A 15903-nucleotide genomic window follows, 5' to 3' on the forward strand; every position below is an offset into this window, starting at 1 on the left:
AGTTTCATTGAAATCGGAGAGGGTCGAGAAAAAAGTACCTGAAAAATTCCTGTTTTGGGCTGGAATTGCTCAAATATCATTCTGATATCTAAAAATGTATGAATAAAAAAATATTTATATCAAGAAATTTTTACAATACGTTAATTTGAAATTTCATAAATTCTTTAGAAATTAGAAAATCAAAAATGTTAGAATTCAGAAAAATATAAATTCAAAAACAAAATTATAAAAAAAATCAAATATCTAAAAGAAATCAAGAAATCAAAATATTTTTTTTATTTTCAGAAGTCTAAAATAAGATATTTTTTTAAATCGAAATTTTTTTAATATAAAATACCAAAAATTGGGGTGGGGTGTCAAACTAAAACGTGACCCCGTTCGTTTGACAACAGTTGGTGTCAAACCATCGGGGTTTGAGTGTACTAATCGTTTGGTTTGATAATAAGTGTGAGTCCCGTGTAAAAAGTGACAGCTCGTACCAACGGGGGTTGAGTGTATTTACGAATTGGGTCTTTAAATTAGGTTTGAATTGCTGATATTATTGTTCACAACGATAAAGCTTATTTTTATCAGTACAACTATATTTTGAAGTTTGAACGACCACAAAGTGTTTGAAATGTTTTTTTAAATCAATAAAAAAGATCAATATTTTTCTTAACAAAAAGCATTTTAATTTAGAAATATTTATGTCTTCATCAGCCGACGTGAGCAGGATAGACTCTTTGTTTACACTTCGACATTGGCCCATTACATTGTTTTGCTTGATTTTTTTCCTAAGCTTTTTGAAAAAAAATAACCGCGCACCACCAAACCGAAGTGCGCATCTCTTCTGTTGCGCCGTACAAAAATTGAGTGGTTTGTCGTTAGCGTGTACATGAGCCTGCGGCGCAACAGGCTTTAACAGGTTGCGCTAGTATTTTGATTTTTGTCTGCCTTCACAATAACTATAAATTCTCGTTGATTATTTTTTCGAAAAAAAAAATTGCAGAGTTTTTTTGAAAAGGAACAATAAACTATTATCATTCATATACTTATAGGACCTAATAAAAAAAATTCTAGAAATAATATTAAACGTGTTATTCGCTATTTTCGCTCATTTCCGTCAATCGTGCACACTTGACATTAAAATTTCGCTTTCCTATTTTTCTGCGTGCACCCACTCGCACTCAGCGCCACTCACTTTTGACATCCGCCAGAGCCGTTAGCCTCACGCAAAATCCACATAACACAGATCTGTGTAAAATTTGACACAGATTGCCCAAAACCGGGAATACACAGAATCTGTGTAAAAGCCTTGTACCCAGATGTGTGTTCAGCCGTTGTCTGTCAAATCTGTGTAATTTTGGTTAAGCAAACTGTGTAAAATTTTACCCAGATCTGTGTTAAATTTTACACAGATCTGTGTTCATTGATGCACAGAATCTGGGTAGAATATTATCATTGTTTTATAGAAAATTTCATTTTATATCATTTAATAATTTAAAAAAAGTTTATTTATTAACGTAAGTTTGAAGATTCTTGTATATACATTCTAAACTCGATTCGCGACCCAAATATTTGAACGCACCGCAGTGTCAGTTTGCTCGTGCTGCTTCCGGAACACTTCGACTGGAACCGGCTGGAAGGCGGAATGTTTGTCCACATGTTTTAGACTGGAACAAGTCCGGATACACGTTCCGCCTGGTTGAACAGGCTGCCAGGTTGGTTCCGCAGCAGGCGAGACTGTCGCTTCCGCGTTGACATCAGATGCTTGAAATGGGTCTTCTAGGAGCAGGATCACGTGTCTTTTTCATATCCCCGACACGTTTATGGCCGGAATGTAAAAAATCTGAAAGATAAATCCATTTAAACGAAATTATAATAAATAATCAAGAGTTCGAAAAACTTACCAAGTTCTCGGAACATGAAAGACGCCATCTTAGCAGCGTCACTGTTTTACACAGATTTGAAAGGAAAGCTGAATGAAAATCTGTGTTTATTTTTACACAGATCTGTGTAATAAAATTACCCAGATTTGACAGCTGGAACTGTTCAGAAATCTGTGTAATTTTTTTACACAGATCTGTGTTATGTGGATTTTGCGTGCTCAAAATCACCTCAGCACTGCAGCAAAAAACAACGTTGTTCTTCGTCCCAGCTGGTGCTGGAAAGTTTTTGCGAAATTTTCCCCGCAAAATTTCGCACTTAGCGGTTGAAAATAGTCGTAAAGTGATCTTTAACGTTTGCGGTTGCTGATTGAGGTGAATTTTGCGGTGAAAAAGTGAAATTTGACGACTTTTTCGTCGGATATAGTTACGCCGATTTCCGACCAGTCGGAAAATCAAAGATGGACGACAAACGCGACGGTAAGCATCAATCTTGCTTGTGGAATGAGTGACGGGGTTGGTGCTGGTGGGCGTTGTTTACCTTTTTTTACGTGCGCCGGCGGTGCCGGCATTCTGTGTGGGTGGTGCTAACGGGCTTTGTTTATCTTTTTCGTTTAGGTAAAAAGAAGGAGAAGAAGCGCAGTCGGAGCCGGAGTCGGGACAACAAGCGGAGGAGTCCTTCGCGGAGTCCCAGCTATGGGAGGCGTCGTCGGGACAGGAGCCGGAGTAGGGATCGGGCGCGGAATAGGAGGGTTAGTCGGAGTCCGGTTGAGATGCGACGGAGGGGACGGGGTCGGAGGAGTCCAAGTCCTCCGCCGCCACCGTCGATGCAGGCACCGCCTCCTCCGATGATCGCCGGAGGAGGAGTGGTGGCCCCGCCCGGGTATCCGGCGATGTACGACGCTTACGGGGGGTACGCGACTGCTCCGCCGCCGGGACCTTACATGGGTGACATGAGTCAGCCGGCTTACGGCGGGTACGAGTACAGGGCAGCGCCCGGACCGGCTCCGGTGGCGGTCGATGGGTACGGGGGAATGCTGTCCGGTCCACCGCCGCAGATTATGATGGTTAGCCAGCAGCCGGGACCGCCGGGAGAGGAGTACGGAGCGGCGGCTGCCGCGGCTAATGCTTCGGGGTGGAACGCTCCGCCGCCGGCGATTCCGGTGGTGCAGGAGAACGAGGAGGAGAAGCGGAAGAGGGAGGGTAGGGTTGGCTGATCTTTGGTTGTTAGAAGTGTCCAAACTAATTTAGATTTAAAATTGCAGCCGCAATCGCGACGGAAGTGCGCAACCAGCGAGCATCGCTGAAGAAGCAACGCGACGACTACATGCAGCGCGCAGGTGCCCTGAAGCGTGAGCTTAAGATCCTCAAGCAGCAACGGGCCGATTTGAGCTCCGGTCGTGAGCCGCCCTCGCCGACGACCAACAGTTTCATTAAGGAAAACGACAAGCTGCAGGTGAGTGAGCCCGGCTTAAGATTCGTTACAGTTTTGAGATGAGAAGAAAAAGAGGAGACTTGCGCGTGAAGCCCAACAATAATTCACCATTTCAGCTTGTCCCCCAAAAACAATCGAAATTTTGTTATTCTCTCTTTCAAACGCAACACTTTTCCCCGCAGCATTTGATTGTGCCATGCCTTACATTCTGAAACGCAAGATTTCACTCTTGGCAGAGTCCAGAGACTGAGACTGAGAATGAGACAGAGAGAGTCCAGAAGTTCAACTCGGAGAAGAAGATCCAGCTGCAGCAGCATCTTGCCGAACTTGCTGTTAGTAGAGCCAGAATTGTATTGTACCAGACCTTTGTGAGGTCGCGATGCAAGCTTAACGATCAAATCTAGTCGAAATTTGTGATAGATTCCTTTAAGCTTGCGCTCGGCCCAAGTAGGATCGCTTGTACTACTTAGTTTGTAAGTCGGAGCTGGAAGGACGACCCGGAGCAACCCCACCCAACGAGGACAACCCAGCCAACCCAAGGATCAACCCACCTCTTCACCATAAACAAACTTCTCTCTTTTAGGCCCGTTCATAAATTGAGAGCTCCGCTCAGATTCGCATCGCAAGTCGAAGTGCGCGGTCAAGGTTTCCCAAATAAGATATCAAAACGCCCGCAATCAAGCGCGAACGAATCCCCGCTTAACCACCCGCCCGTCATTCTTCCCACCCACAGTCCCAGATCCAGACGAAGCTGAGCACGATCGAGAACGTCATCGACATGCTGGAGGGCATCATCGGCAAGGACAAGACGCCAACGCCGCCGCCGCCGGTGCTGACGCCGCGAACCCCGCCGGAGCAGGACGGGACCGACGACCGCCGGAACAGCCCGACGAGGCTGCCGACCGGCAAGGAGCGAAAGGATTCGGCCTCGTCGGCGTCGCCCGAGCGACTGAAGAATGAGGTGCTGGAGACGATGAAGCGCGGAAAGGGGCGGAAGGAGGAAAAGTGAGTATCTGTTTCTAATTAAATTGTTTTGATTAAGCTTCCTGCACATTACCTGACCAACGAACGAAAACGCAAATCGATCATGTTCTCAATATCAACTTGGACCACTATCTGGTTGGAACAAGCACGCTGTCGACGGCACCAAGAAGATTATGAAATCTTCTCCCAAAGACTCTGTGGCCGGTTGTCCCCTCTCGCAAGAAGATTCTTGAAGCCATTACATATAGAGGTTCGCTAACGTTATTCAGGCAAATCCTAGGGGACCATCCATAAACTACGTGGACACTTATTTAGAAACATCGTAGACAATTGTCTACATTAAAAAAAACCTTTTTTGTATAAAGCGTGGACAATCACAGTTTTGTTTATAGAAATATGGAATAAAGCATAACATAACAAACAAGAAAAAGGACGAATCAACAGTTTCTACATTTTATATAAAATTTGTTCTACTGAAAAAGCCTAAAAATTTGCAAGATTTTTTCGAATTGTGTTCCAAAAGCACATACCATTTATTATTTATGAACAAATTTTAATTTCTCGTAGTGGAAAATTGTCCACAGAATTCGAAAATCCGAACTACTTGTTTGGCTGAAGTTCTACACATAATTCATGCAATTTTTTAAGATTTTGATTCTTTGGCATTTTTATATTTTTCGAAAAATCAATTAAACGCATAATTGTGCCACTAAATTTTACTTGGGTGCTGAAAGCTTTTCCGCAAAGTGAACTGTCAAAGTGAAACCTATTTACTGTTCATAAGCGAGCGTTCTTTTAATTTATATGGATTTTTTTTTGGAGGGGTTCAAAATTCCAAATTTTTGCGTTACGTTATAAAAGAACGCTCTCTAAAAAAATGGTCAAGTATTGTAGCGCGTTTTCAAAGCTGCTGTTCTTTAAAAAAACCTAATTTATTCTATTTCTACATTGCTCAAATCGTGCTTGCCATTTCATTAGGGCACATAACTTTTGTAAACAAGAGTGTGTCCCTTTCAAACTTAATGTAAACTGTCATTTGAGTGAAAGGGATACACTATTGTTTACAAAAGTTATGTGCCCTAATGAAATGTTAGGCTCCAAATAGAGGTGGGCAAAAAAAGAGCGAGCCGCTCAAAGAGCCGGTTCATTAAAAAGAGCGAACGAACCATAGCTCACAAAAAATGAACCGTGGTTTTTTTTTAAACTCCGGTCTTCTGAAAGAACTGTTCCAAGATGGAATGATTTATAAACTTGCTATAAATAATTATTGAATTTCGAACAAATTGCATCATAAAATTTGTTTTTGACATTGAAAATGCAATTCTAAATTAAAAAATAATTGCTTATAAACATTAATCCCAAAATAGCATTGCTGCCAAACACAACTTAAAAGTTTAAAACTCATTTTCAGTTTCCTACTTTTCTTTGAAATAGCAAAAGTAAGTGATTTTTTTAAACAAAATGAAAAAACTTTTCTTTATATAACTGATCGTACATCGTCAAGCATTATCCGAATACAAATTTGAGCATTTAAAATTGCATAGCTTGTAAAATATTACCAAAAATCTACTAAATAGCTGAGAGATTATGCAAAAAAAAATATTCTCTTGCCTGATTAAACTTCAGCGTTTATTGACTTTATCGATTAAATCAGAATGTAGAAAAGTGTTCGCAGAATATTTTCTCCAAATAAAATGTCAGTACAAGTTCAATTTTAGCAAAAATAAAAGCAAATGATTTAAAAGATTCCAAAAAGAAATAAATTTAAAATCACACCATTCCTAAAAATAACCATATTATCAAAATTTTGAAAAAGAGCGAAAGAGCCGTTCAAAAGAGCGGCTCTTTTGAATGAGCGAACAAAAATGAAAGGCTCCTAAAAAAGAGCGGTTTTGCCCACCTCTAGCTCCAAACATTAACAACTATAAAAACTAATGTTTTAAAAATTTGGAAATTTGGGAATAAAAAAACACAGAAATGTGAAAATTTAAAAATACAGCTGAATGTTTGTAAGCTTTGATTTTTTTTTATCAAAAGTATAAAAGTTAAAACAAAAATAAAAAAATTCAAAAATATAATTTGAAAAATCAAGAATGGAGTACCCGATGCAGTTGGTGTTTAATAATTGGTAGTAAAATTATTCGCAATTTTCTATATTTTCAAATTATGGAATTTTAAAAATTTTGAATTCCAAAAATTCTAAAATCACTATAAGAAATTCATTATTTAATAATGTATTTGTTATAGCGATTTTAGAATTTTAGAATTCATTTTTTTTTAATTCGATTATATGAAAATATACAAATTTGCGACTTCAGCAATGTCGAAATTTAATAATACAGGCACCTACCGTAAACAGGGGTGACTTTGATAGGTTTGAAATTTTTTCGCAAAAGGAAGAGATCAAATTCTATACTTACGGAAAGACATGGAATCATACTGCCAGTGTTAAAGAAGTGTTCAAAGCACTTCAAGAAGAAACTTTCATAAAATTTTGAATACAGTCCAGACTCGATTATTCAAAGGTTTGGGACTACACTCAACCCCCGGTGGTTGGTCACTTTTTCGTTTGACAATTTTTTTAGTTTGTACCCCGTTGGTTGGTCAAAGTGAAACTAAAAAGTGACGAACTGTCACTTTTTACACGGCGCTCACGCACACTACCAAAACAAACGTTTGGTAGTGTGTGTGAATTCCGTGTAAAAGGGTGTCAACTAAAAAGTGACCCCGTTCGTTTGACAACAGTTGGTGTCAAACCATCGGGGTTTGAGTGTAATCAAATCACGAACAAAAAAAATGTTTTTCGTATTTTTTTTTATTTTCTTATTTTTAACATCAAACTCGATTTCTGCGACCCCATTTTAGTCAAATTGAATTATTGATTGCCAATTAAATTAAAAAAAGGCATTTTTTCAGTTTGTTGTCACCGTGAGAAAACTTTTGATTCGTACTTCGAATTTAGTAAAAAAAATGCAATATAAAAATTATATTTATTTTGTTAAAAGGCTGATTTTTTTTTCTTCAAAGCTATATCAGCAATATTAGTGATGGTATATCTGACGTAAAAAGAAAATTTTAAAACCATAAATCTCATTTGAACCAGAAAAACTATTACTATCAAAGTCACCTCAGAATTCAAAATAAGAATTTTCAACGCAGCTATTTTTTTTTTTCAAATATCTTTGAAAAAACTTTCTTTTCGAAAAAAGTGCATGGTTCTTGTGTGGCCTACCACATGACATTGTTTTGAAAATAATAATCTTTAGACAAACCTTACCAGTTGGAAAATATTCCAGAAATAAATTGAAATGTTATCAATGTCACCCTGGTTTACGGTACAAATTTAAAAAAAAAAATCAAAAACTTCAAAATTTAAGAATTTGAATACTCAAAAATCAAAAAAAAATAAAATTTAAAAAAAATATGTGGTTTAATTTTTCTTAATACAGTTCGTACTCGATTATTTAAAAGTTTCGCCAAAATTTCACTACGATCAGGATTATTTTTATTTTCCTTAAAATTTGGGTCTCTTACCTAAAATATGACTCCCAAAATTCTCCAAAATTATCTGACTTTCTATAATCTAAAATGGCGGCATTTAAAAAGAAAGCAAGAATTTTAGAATGTAGTATTTGAGAAATAATGAATTTTATATTTTTTAAATTCTAGAGAGTTCTAAAAATTTTGAATTTGAAAATTTAAAAATATTAAATCCATCATTAATTTAAGGAATTGAATTGAATCTGACAATTGACTAAAATTCAAAATTTCATTGAAAAAAAAAAAACTTGTAAAATCGATTGTAAACTGTTTATAATATATTGTATAATATTTATTAATGCATTTAAGGTGAAGCCGTTGATCATTTTCGAAGAAAATTGATCATCACTATAAAATATTCTGTATTAAATTCAATTTAACGAATTTCAGCACCAAAAGGAATCAGCGTGTGCCGGTTGTTGCCTTCTTGAAGCCACTGAAAGAATTTTTGATGTAAATCAATAGTGCTTCAAAATTTATATAATTTTGTGGCCCAGTCATTGACGTCCTAGTTGGCAATCATTGATTAATGACGATTTCCGTAACTTCACAAGTAGTGGGATAACCGTTACCAAAAGGAATCAGCATGTGTAGGGCACTATTCTTAACAACTTGTTGAAGGAATTTTGTCAAAATATTGAAAGCGACGCAAAATTTATATCTTTGAACGAAAAATCATGACAATGATGGAAGTCTTCACGTTAAGAATGTTTTTACAAATTTTGAATTTGTGAACACTATTCAGGATAAGACGGAAATTATTTATTTTATTAAAATTTATTAATATTTTGCACATTTTCGATAATAGCATCACTGAATTGATATATAAAGCAATTAGTAATAGGGGAAATATACCTATTCTAATCAAACACTTATCTTCAGCATATGGAGAATTTGTTGCTCACTTAGAGATCCAAAATAACTGCCTAGGCTATAAACTTACCAGCAACAGCTCCGCCAGGTGTAAGCACACAAATTTATGCTATTCACTGGGCAACAAGATCAAATTGAATGCACTTTTGATCAAAACTCACACACATCCACACGCAAGATGACAATTTAACCGCTTAACGAAAGTCGTCATCACTATCTTAAGGTGTGAAATTGCTTCCAACTACAGGCAGCATGTTCTTTTGAACATAGTTTAGCCACTCACTTAAAAATTAATCCCGAAACATGTCATTTATTCGCAAGCGCCATGAAAAAAACAAACGCCCAGAGTCACTTGACATTTATACCTATTCTCGTCGAAGGCCGAGCGAAACCCGGGCGAGAAGCGAAGACAAATTAAGAACAAAGCAGCGCGTGTAAGAGTGAGCCACTTTCGTGAGTGTTCGCTTAAAATTTCGTCACAAATGGCAGCACTGGGCAGACACATAAGAGCGCTGAAAGAAAAAAAAAAAAAAAACCTCAGCCGAAAATAGAAATTGCGTGGGCTCCAGTGCATTCTCGTCCGACCAGAATAGACTTGGGAATTATTTTTATAAAATACTTATAAAAGGAATACGCAAACTTTTAGTAAAAGTGAAAATAAACAGAAATGTTCACAAAAAGTTGCTCTACTCGTTGGTGTACTTGTTATTTAGTAAATTTCAAGGAACGCTCCAGATTATCCATCATGATTCAGACACTATCGCTTAGTAGGATGGGAATGGGTTTTTTTCCCTACAAGTGTTTTTACAATAACCGTTAACAAAATATTTTAAGTTATGTAACCAAAAAGAGATCCAACTCACGTCTCTCCCTCCTCCCTTCCAGATCCAAGCAGGACAAATCCGGCGACGCCAAGCCGCCGCCGCCGCCGTCACTCTCGCAGGTCAACCACGTGTTCTACGATCCCGAGCTGCACTGGTGCTCCACCTGTGACATCTTCCCGAAGACCGCCAAGGACTACCTGAACCATCTGCACTCGACGGACCACACGGCGAAGGCTGCGGCCGCCTCCCAGGAGTACCCCTGGCGGGACAAGCTTCCTGACTCGGATGAACCCGTGAATAATCCGGCGTTACCGCCCAAGCGGGTGCCAATTCGGGGGCTGCAGTTCTTCGTCCCAGCTCCGGCCTGGTACTGTAAGCTGTGCAACTACTGGATGGGGGATTTGCACTGCGCTTCTACACATTTGAAGTCGAGCAAGCATCGGGAGTATTATGGGGTGAGAATTGGGTCTTTTAGGTTGATGTTGGAAGGTTGAGCTGATTGATTTTGATTTTTCCAGCAATACATCGAGTCGCACGCGAACTTTGAGATCGATTGGATGTCGGATCGGCAGAAGGCGTACGAACGGATGCGGGATCTGGCACCGGGTACGATTCCGTTTGGAGGTGGTCCGGACAGCGGACCGAATGACTTTTTGAGCTCGGGTTTGATGCCCATCAAGGACGGTAAGAAGAAGAAGAGCAAGAAGGAGGACAAAAAGGACAAGAAAAAGAAGAAGCGTTCGAAGAAGAAGAAGAAGCGGGCGGCCTCGTCGAGCAGTTCGGATTCCAGCTCGGACTCGGATTCCGACCCGGAGAAGAAGAGCGCCAAGGGCGATGAGTTCGATCCGGCGACGTCGATCCGGGTTGCGATGCGGAATCTGCTGAAGGCGCAGGAAGCGGCTAGTAAGGAGGCGAAGGCGGAGGAAACCGCCGCTGGTAAGTGGACCGTGGTGCAGACGGCGGCGGTGGCCCCGAAGGAGCTGACGGCACCTCCGCCGCCGTTTATGACGGAGGGCGCCGAAAGCAGGGAGAAGAAACGGGACGAGCTGATGATTTCGCAGTGGGTCACGCCGGAACCGATCATCTCGGAGAAGGAGAAGCAAATGCTGGAACAGCTCAAGGGTAAGTTGAAGAAGCGGGAGGAGGTGCCACCTCCGCCCAAGTCTCCGCCGGGTCGGTTCCGAGAACCTGAAGATAACTTCCGCCGGGAGTTGGACGACCGACGCCGCATCAGCAGGTCTCCGACGCCACCGTGGCGAAGAAATCGCAGTCCACTGGGAAGACGTGGCTCTCCGGGAGGTTTCGGAGGCCGAGGACGTCGCAGTCCGATCGATCGTCGTGGACGCAGCCCGTTGGACCGTGGAATGCGGGATCGTAGCATGGATCGGCGTCGGGACCGCAGCATGGACCGCGGAGGTCGGGGCAGCCGCGATCGGGACCTGAACCGAGGGTTCGGCGGAGGAGGTCGTTTCGATCGACGTCGTGGAGGCGGCTTCGGCGGACGACGCAGTCCGAGTCCAAATTTTGGCCGGGGTAGATTTCGGCCGCGGCGGTCCTTTTCACGCTCCCGATCCCGATCCCGCTCCCGCTCGCGGACGAGATCCCGCTCCCGCGGGAGGCGGGTTATCGAGAAACCCATCGTAAACTTCCCACCGGAACCGAAGCCGAAGCTGACGAAAAAATCGCGCGACAAAAAGGACGACGACAAGAAGGACAAAAAGCCCGTCTCGATGTCCATCCCGGGCCAGAAGAAACTTCCCTTCATCGGCCGGATGCCCGTGTTCAAGAAGCAACAGCAGGACGCCAAAAAAGAGGAAATCACCGTGCCGGAAAACATGGACCTTGAAGAGCCCCCGGGTCAAGAAAACGGAACCAAGACGCAACCCGAAGAGTTCGGCGACATGATGCCCGACCCGTACCAGTACGTGGCCCTCATGGGAGCAGCCCCGCCACCACCCCCCAACTCCCACCCCGGCAAACCCGACCAAAGTATGCTCCCCCCAGGAATCGACGAAGCCGAAGCGGCCGACGCCCCCAAACCCATCAGCGATGCCCCAATCCCCCGCAAAGGCCCCCTCCCCAAAGACTTCCAACAGGCGCTGGACATCCTGTTCGACGGCGACAAACCCAAACCCGCCGACGTCATCGCCAACGAGACCAAACCCCCGGAACTCCCGCCGCCCCCACCCGTCGAACCCGCCACCATCGACACCGACCGGCCCCAGATGATCGTCCCGGAAGCCATCGAAATGTACAACCAACAAATGGCCGCCCAGTACAGCTCGGCCGCCGTCGTGTCGAGCGCGGCCGTCTCCTACCAAGAGGACGACGAGTCCCAGAACCAACCGCTCGAAATGACCGGCCTCAAGCAGGAAAAATCCCCGCTCGAAAGCATTCCCACACCACCGACCCACGTCAGCGAAGAAGAAGGGTCGCGCGAGTCCAAGAATGGGACGGCGGAACCGGAGCAGGAAGTCGTCGCGCCGAAGGTGGAGGTGGAGAATGAGGAGACGCGAAGGAAGCGGGCGGAGCTGGAGGAGCTGGCCATGCTCGGGATCGATGCGGACGATATGGCGGCGCAGATTTTCTAAATTCGTTTTTTTCTAGGTTCCTTGCGATTGCGATTTCTTTTTCCACTTCACGTTGAATGCTGATTTTTTGAAGGCACGGATGAAATTTAAGTGACGATTCCTGTATGTTTAAACACATTAGTTTTAGGGGAAACACATGTAATATCAAAACTCTGGTATTCAACTAAAATTGGTTTAAAATAGACATTGAGTAAATGAATCAGAGTGTGTTGTTAATTTGAATCCGAAATGCGAAGCAATCACTCAATAGAATGCAGGGGCTTGTTTCGGTGGGGGACTGTATGGGCGTAGCCTTGGAGCACAGTGTGTAACTTCACCTTCTCAGATATGTTTTATTGTAACGGCAAACAGTCAAATTGTCTCAGGATATTGAATTGACCATTGTGGCGCCCCCTGTAGATTATTAGATTCGGTGGGCGAACTCAGCATATATCACAAAAAAATATGAGCTTGATTGGCCGTAACAGGACCTAGGGCCTAAATAAGGATTTAACCCGTAAAAGACATGACCGCGCTTAGTATGAGCTAGCGTCAAATTCAAGAGCAACATTTGAAAGGGGCGGTACGACATTGCTCTTACGGCCTTTCATTACACGCGTTTAAATGGGACGAAAGGCCGTAAGAGCAATGTCGTACCGCCCTTTTCAAATGTTGCTCCAGAATTTATGTTAAAATTATTATCTTCATCTTGGATAACCGAAATCTCTGCTAAATCAGTAATCTAAATTTAGAAGTTTAATATTTTCACTTTATCGTGTACAACGAGGGGTATCACTTCGTTACTATTTTTTCCACTCACAGGCTAAAAATGGCACTCATTTAAGACTGTCTGCAGCGCGAAGTTTTATAATGGAGCACCCGCAGTCGAGCAGTTTTTGACAGTTCGCTCCATAAGAAATACACTGTAGAAAAAAGCAAAAACTGCTCGAATGGAAATGCTCCATTGTTTCAAATAGACAAATCCAGCGAAAGCTCAAAGCTGCTTTTTGATGGTGAGAGATTTGACAGCTCCCATACTAAATGTCTCGATTTTCATACTTTTTGTTATTTTTTTTTTTTTAAATAAAATACTTAACATATGAAAACTATATATTTTTGGTGCCCAAAATTCCTGCTGAATCGAATGGTGTTCTTATCTCGATTGCAAATTTTTCAAACAGTTTTTATTTTAATAATATTCTAGACACACTTTGTGCACCTAATCAATCAATACTTTTATCATAAATAATCATTTTATTGCTTAAAAATTGAGTTTTCCTGAGCTCCCATATTCAAATACATGGAAGCTGTCATTTCTAACACCATTGGCCACCTAGCGGCCATTTCAAACTGGATTCATCTATTTCGAGCAGTTTTAAATTTCTACACTCAAAATCAGAAGTATCCCTCAAAAGGGTATTTTCAATCCTTAAAAAGGATACTTTCTATCATTTTTTCAAGTTCACCCGACGTCACCCTTTTAAAAGGGTATGTCAAAATCAGTACATTTTCGATACCCTTTTAAAGGGTGACGACGGGTGAACTTGATAAAAGGATACTTTTTAATTTGAGTGTAGAACTGGCGGAAATGAAACTAGAACACGATGCTTGCAACGCGCTGATCTAAATGTTGTTTCAAAAAATGCTTTTAATTGTGTGCGTATGATTATCAACACAGCATCATAGTGTGTGTGTAAGAAAACGTGGATATCTCTATATATCTGATTTTTTTTTGAAACTGAGTTCTATTCCAGTTCCAAATCGTCTCACGTTTGAAACAAACTCGTCGAGCAGTTTTATTTCGGTTTCAAAATACTGCTCGAAAAATAAAACTGCAACTCCGCGTTGCGGGTGGTCTGTTTCAGTTCTATTTGAAAAATGAAACAGCTAGAACAAAGTAGAGCCGCGTTGAAAGTAGTCTAAAAGAGAGATTATAATTATATCTAGAAATTCAGCAGAGAAGTGACAAGACTTTGAGGCATTCAATTTGATTGTATTTTTGATGCTGCAAATAAGAATATTATTTGGGCACATGCCACTCACAAATTTGTTCTACACCCTAACCAAAAATCGTGATTTGCTGAGTTCAATATCCCTCTTTTTCATATAACCATATTGAACTCAGAAAATCATGATTTTTGGTAAGGGTGCACATGTATAGATTTGCCCGGGGGTTATTCACAAATACCGTAATCCAAAAATGGGAGCCCCCGCCCTTCTGCCAGGCGGGTCCGTAAAATTCTTTGAAAATATCATTTTTTGATCAGAATTTTATTTCTTGGTCCGACAAATGTAAAGCAATGTAAACAAGAGGGTGCTGAGTCCTATCCCTCGCCTGCTTCAGACCAAAATCCATAATAGCTGTCAGACCAAATCTGTTTGACCAAGACTGTCAGACCAACAACTAAACAATCTTGGTTGTAGACATATAGGTGCACACAAATCAAGAAAAAACGATTTGAAACTTAATTTGTTTTTTTTTAAATTCATTGACTGGGATTGGGCTGCAAAATTTTGTATTAGTCAAAAAATGAATAAATGATTCAGCATCGTGTTAACAAACAATTAATTAAGTAGTTAAGAGCTTTATTAGGCCACTTTAATTTTTGATCGCGTTTTTGGTGATCACCTAACCAATCTTTAAATTAGTTATGCGGATTTGAGGTTTCTCTTACTCCATCATTCCCTTGAATGTCAAGTCGTACATGGTGTCATTCCTTTTATCCCACGGCGTGGCTGGAGCAAAATATTATGAATAAAAATATTTATACTATCGGTTAAAATTTCGTTTTTTAAAATTTTAAGCTTTTTGTTTTTTTGTAAGGATTTTTAACTTACTTGATCTTTTAGGTGGATCGAATTTCAAACAATATTTTTTATAACGGATTTGTAGTGAGTTGTTTCACAATCATTAGTTATCAGAAAATTTCCAAAAATTCAAATAATTTTCAAACAAACCAAAACATGCTAAAAATTATTCTAAACACTGGGGAATGCATTTCAAATTGATATCAGCAGATTGCACTTGAATTTCCAAAAAAAATGATGTTTTGATGTTGTTTGAAAAACTTTTGTTTTGCATCAGTCGTGCCGTTTTTTTTCATTTCTTGAGTGGTAAAAAACGGTACAACGGTAAAAAAACGATTAAAACCCATTTCTGATGAATTTTTTTCATTGCAATGCTAAAAAAATTGACAAGACATTTTTTTATGGATCAAGTATGGTCCCCTTGGCACAAGCTGTCAAGTAGAAACTTTTCTGTCAAGAAGGGCTGCGAAAAAAAATTTATTTTTTGTACATATAAAACTAGCAGCTAGCCAAAATATGAACACTCTAGGTCAACGGAAAGTGGGGCAAATCGGAACACGAAGTTTTATGGTTTTGGCAAACCTCACCTTAATTTCAAAAATTCAAAATGCATCAGAAAGGGCTTGAAAAATCCTACAAAATGCGGGGTGAAAACCGATTAAACGATTCAAAACCATTTCTGCTCACTTTTTTTCATTTTACCGCAAAAAAATATTGGCAAGACAACATTTTTCGATGGATCAACTATGGTCCCCTTGGAGCTGTAAAGTAGGAACTTTTCTGTCAAGAAGGACCGCGAGGTTAATTTTTCAAAATTGATTTGAAAATTCATTTTAAACTCTTTGTGGTCGTACAAAGGGTAATTGTACTCAGAAAAATAAGCTTTATCGCTGTAAACAATAATATCAGCAATGTAAGCTTCATTTTAGGACCCAATTGGTTAAATCTAAAGCGATTTATTGACATTTTAGTGAAAAAATAGCACAATTTTCAAACTCAAATAA

General features: G+C 40.6%; 1 protein-coding gene across 1 annotated transcript; it reads left to right on the plus strand.

Annotated features, from left to right (window-relative positions):
• The first annotated feature begins 2091 nt into the window (after positions 1–2091).
• Positions 2092–12311, plus strand: LOC120418761 (zinc finger matrin-type protein CG9776). The gene is made up of 6 exons (XM_039581239.2): positions 2092–2345; positions 2484–3068; positions 3131–3321; positions 4034–4305; positions 9583–9976; positions 10040–12311. The coding sequence occupies exons 1-6, from the start codon at positions 2327–2329 to the stop codon at positions 12110–12112; spliced, it is 3534 nt and encodes a 1177-aa protein (XP_039437173.1). The 5' UTR covers positions 2092–2326; the 3' UTR covers positions 12113–12311.
• The last annotated feature ends 3592 nt before the right edge of the window (positions 12312–15903 follow it).

This window comes from Culex pipiens, chromosome 3 (assembly GCF_016801865.2).
Source record: "Culex pipiens pallens isolate TS chromosome 3, TS_CPP_V2, whole genome shotgun sequence".
Classification (NCBI taxonomy): Eukaryota; Metazoa; Arthropoda; class Insecta; order Diptera; family Culicidae; genus Culex; species Culex pipiens.

Excerpts from the sequence above, each read along its gene's own strand:
- LOC120418761 (XM_039581239.2), top strand. Across the intron at positions 3,069-3,130 it reads GGAGAAGCGGAAGAGGGAGG|CCGCAATCGCGACGGAAGTG; the intron begins GTAGGGTTGGCT and ends TTAAAATTGCAG. Across the intron at positions 4,306-9,582 it reads AAGGGGCGGAAGGAGGAAAA|ATCCAAGCAGGACAAATCCG; the intron begins GTGAGTATCTGT and ends CCTCCCTTCCAG.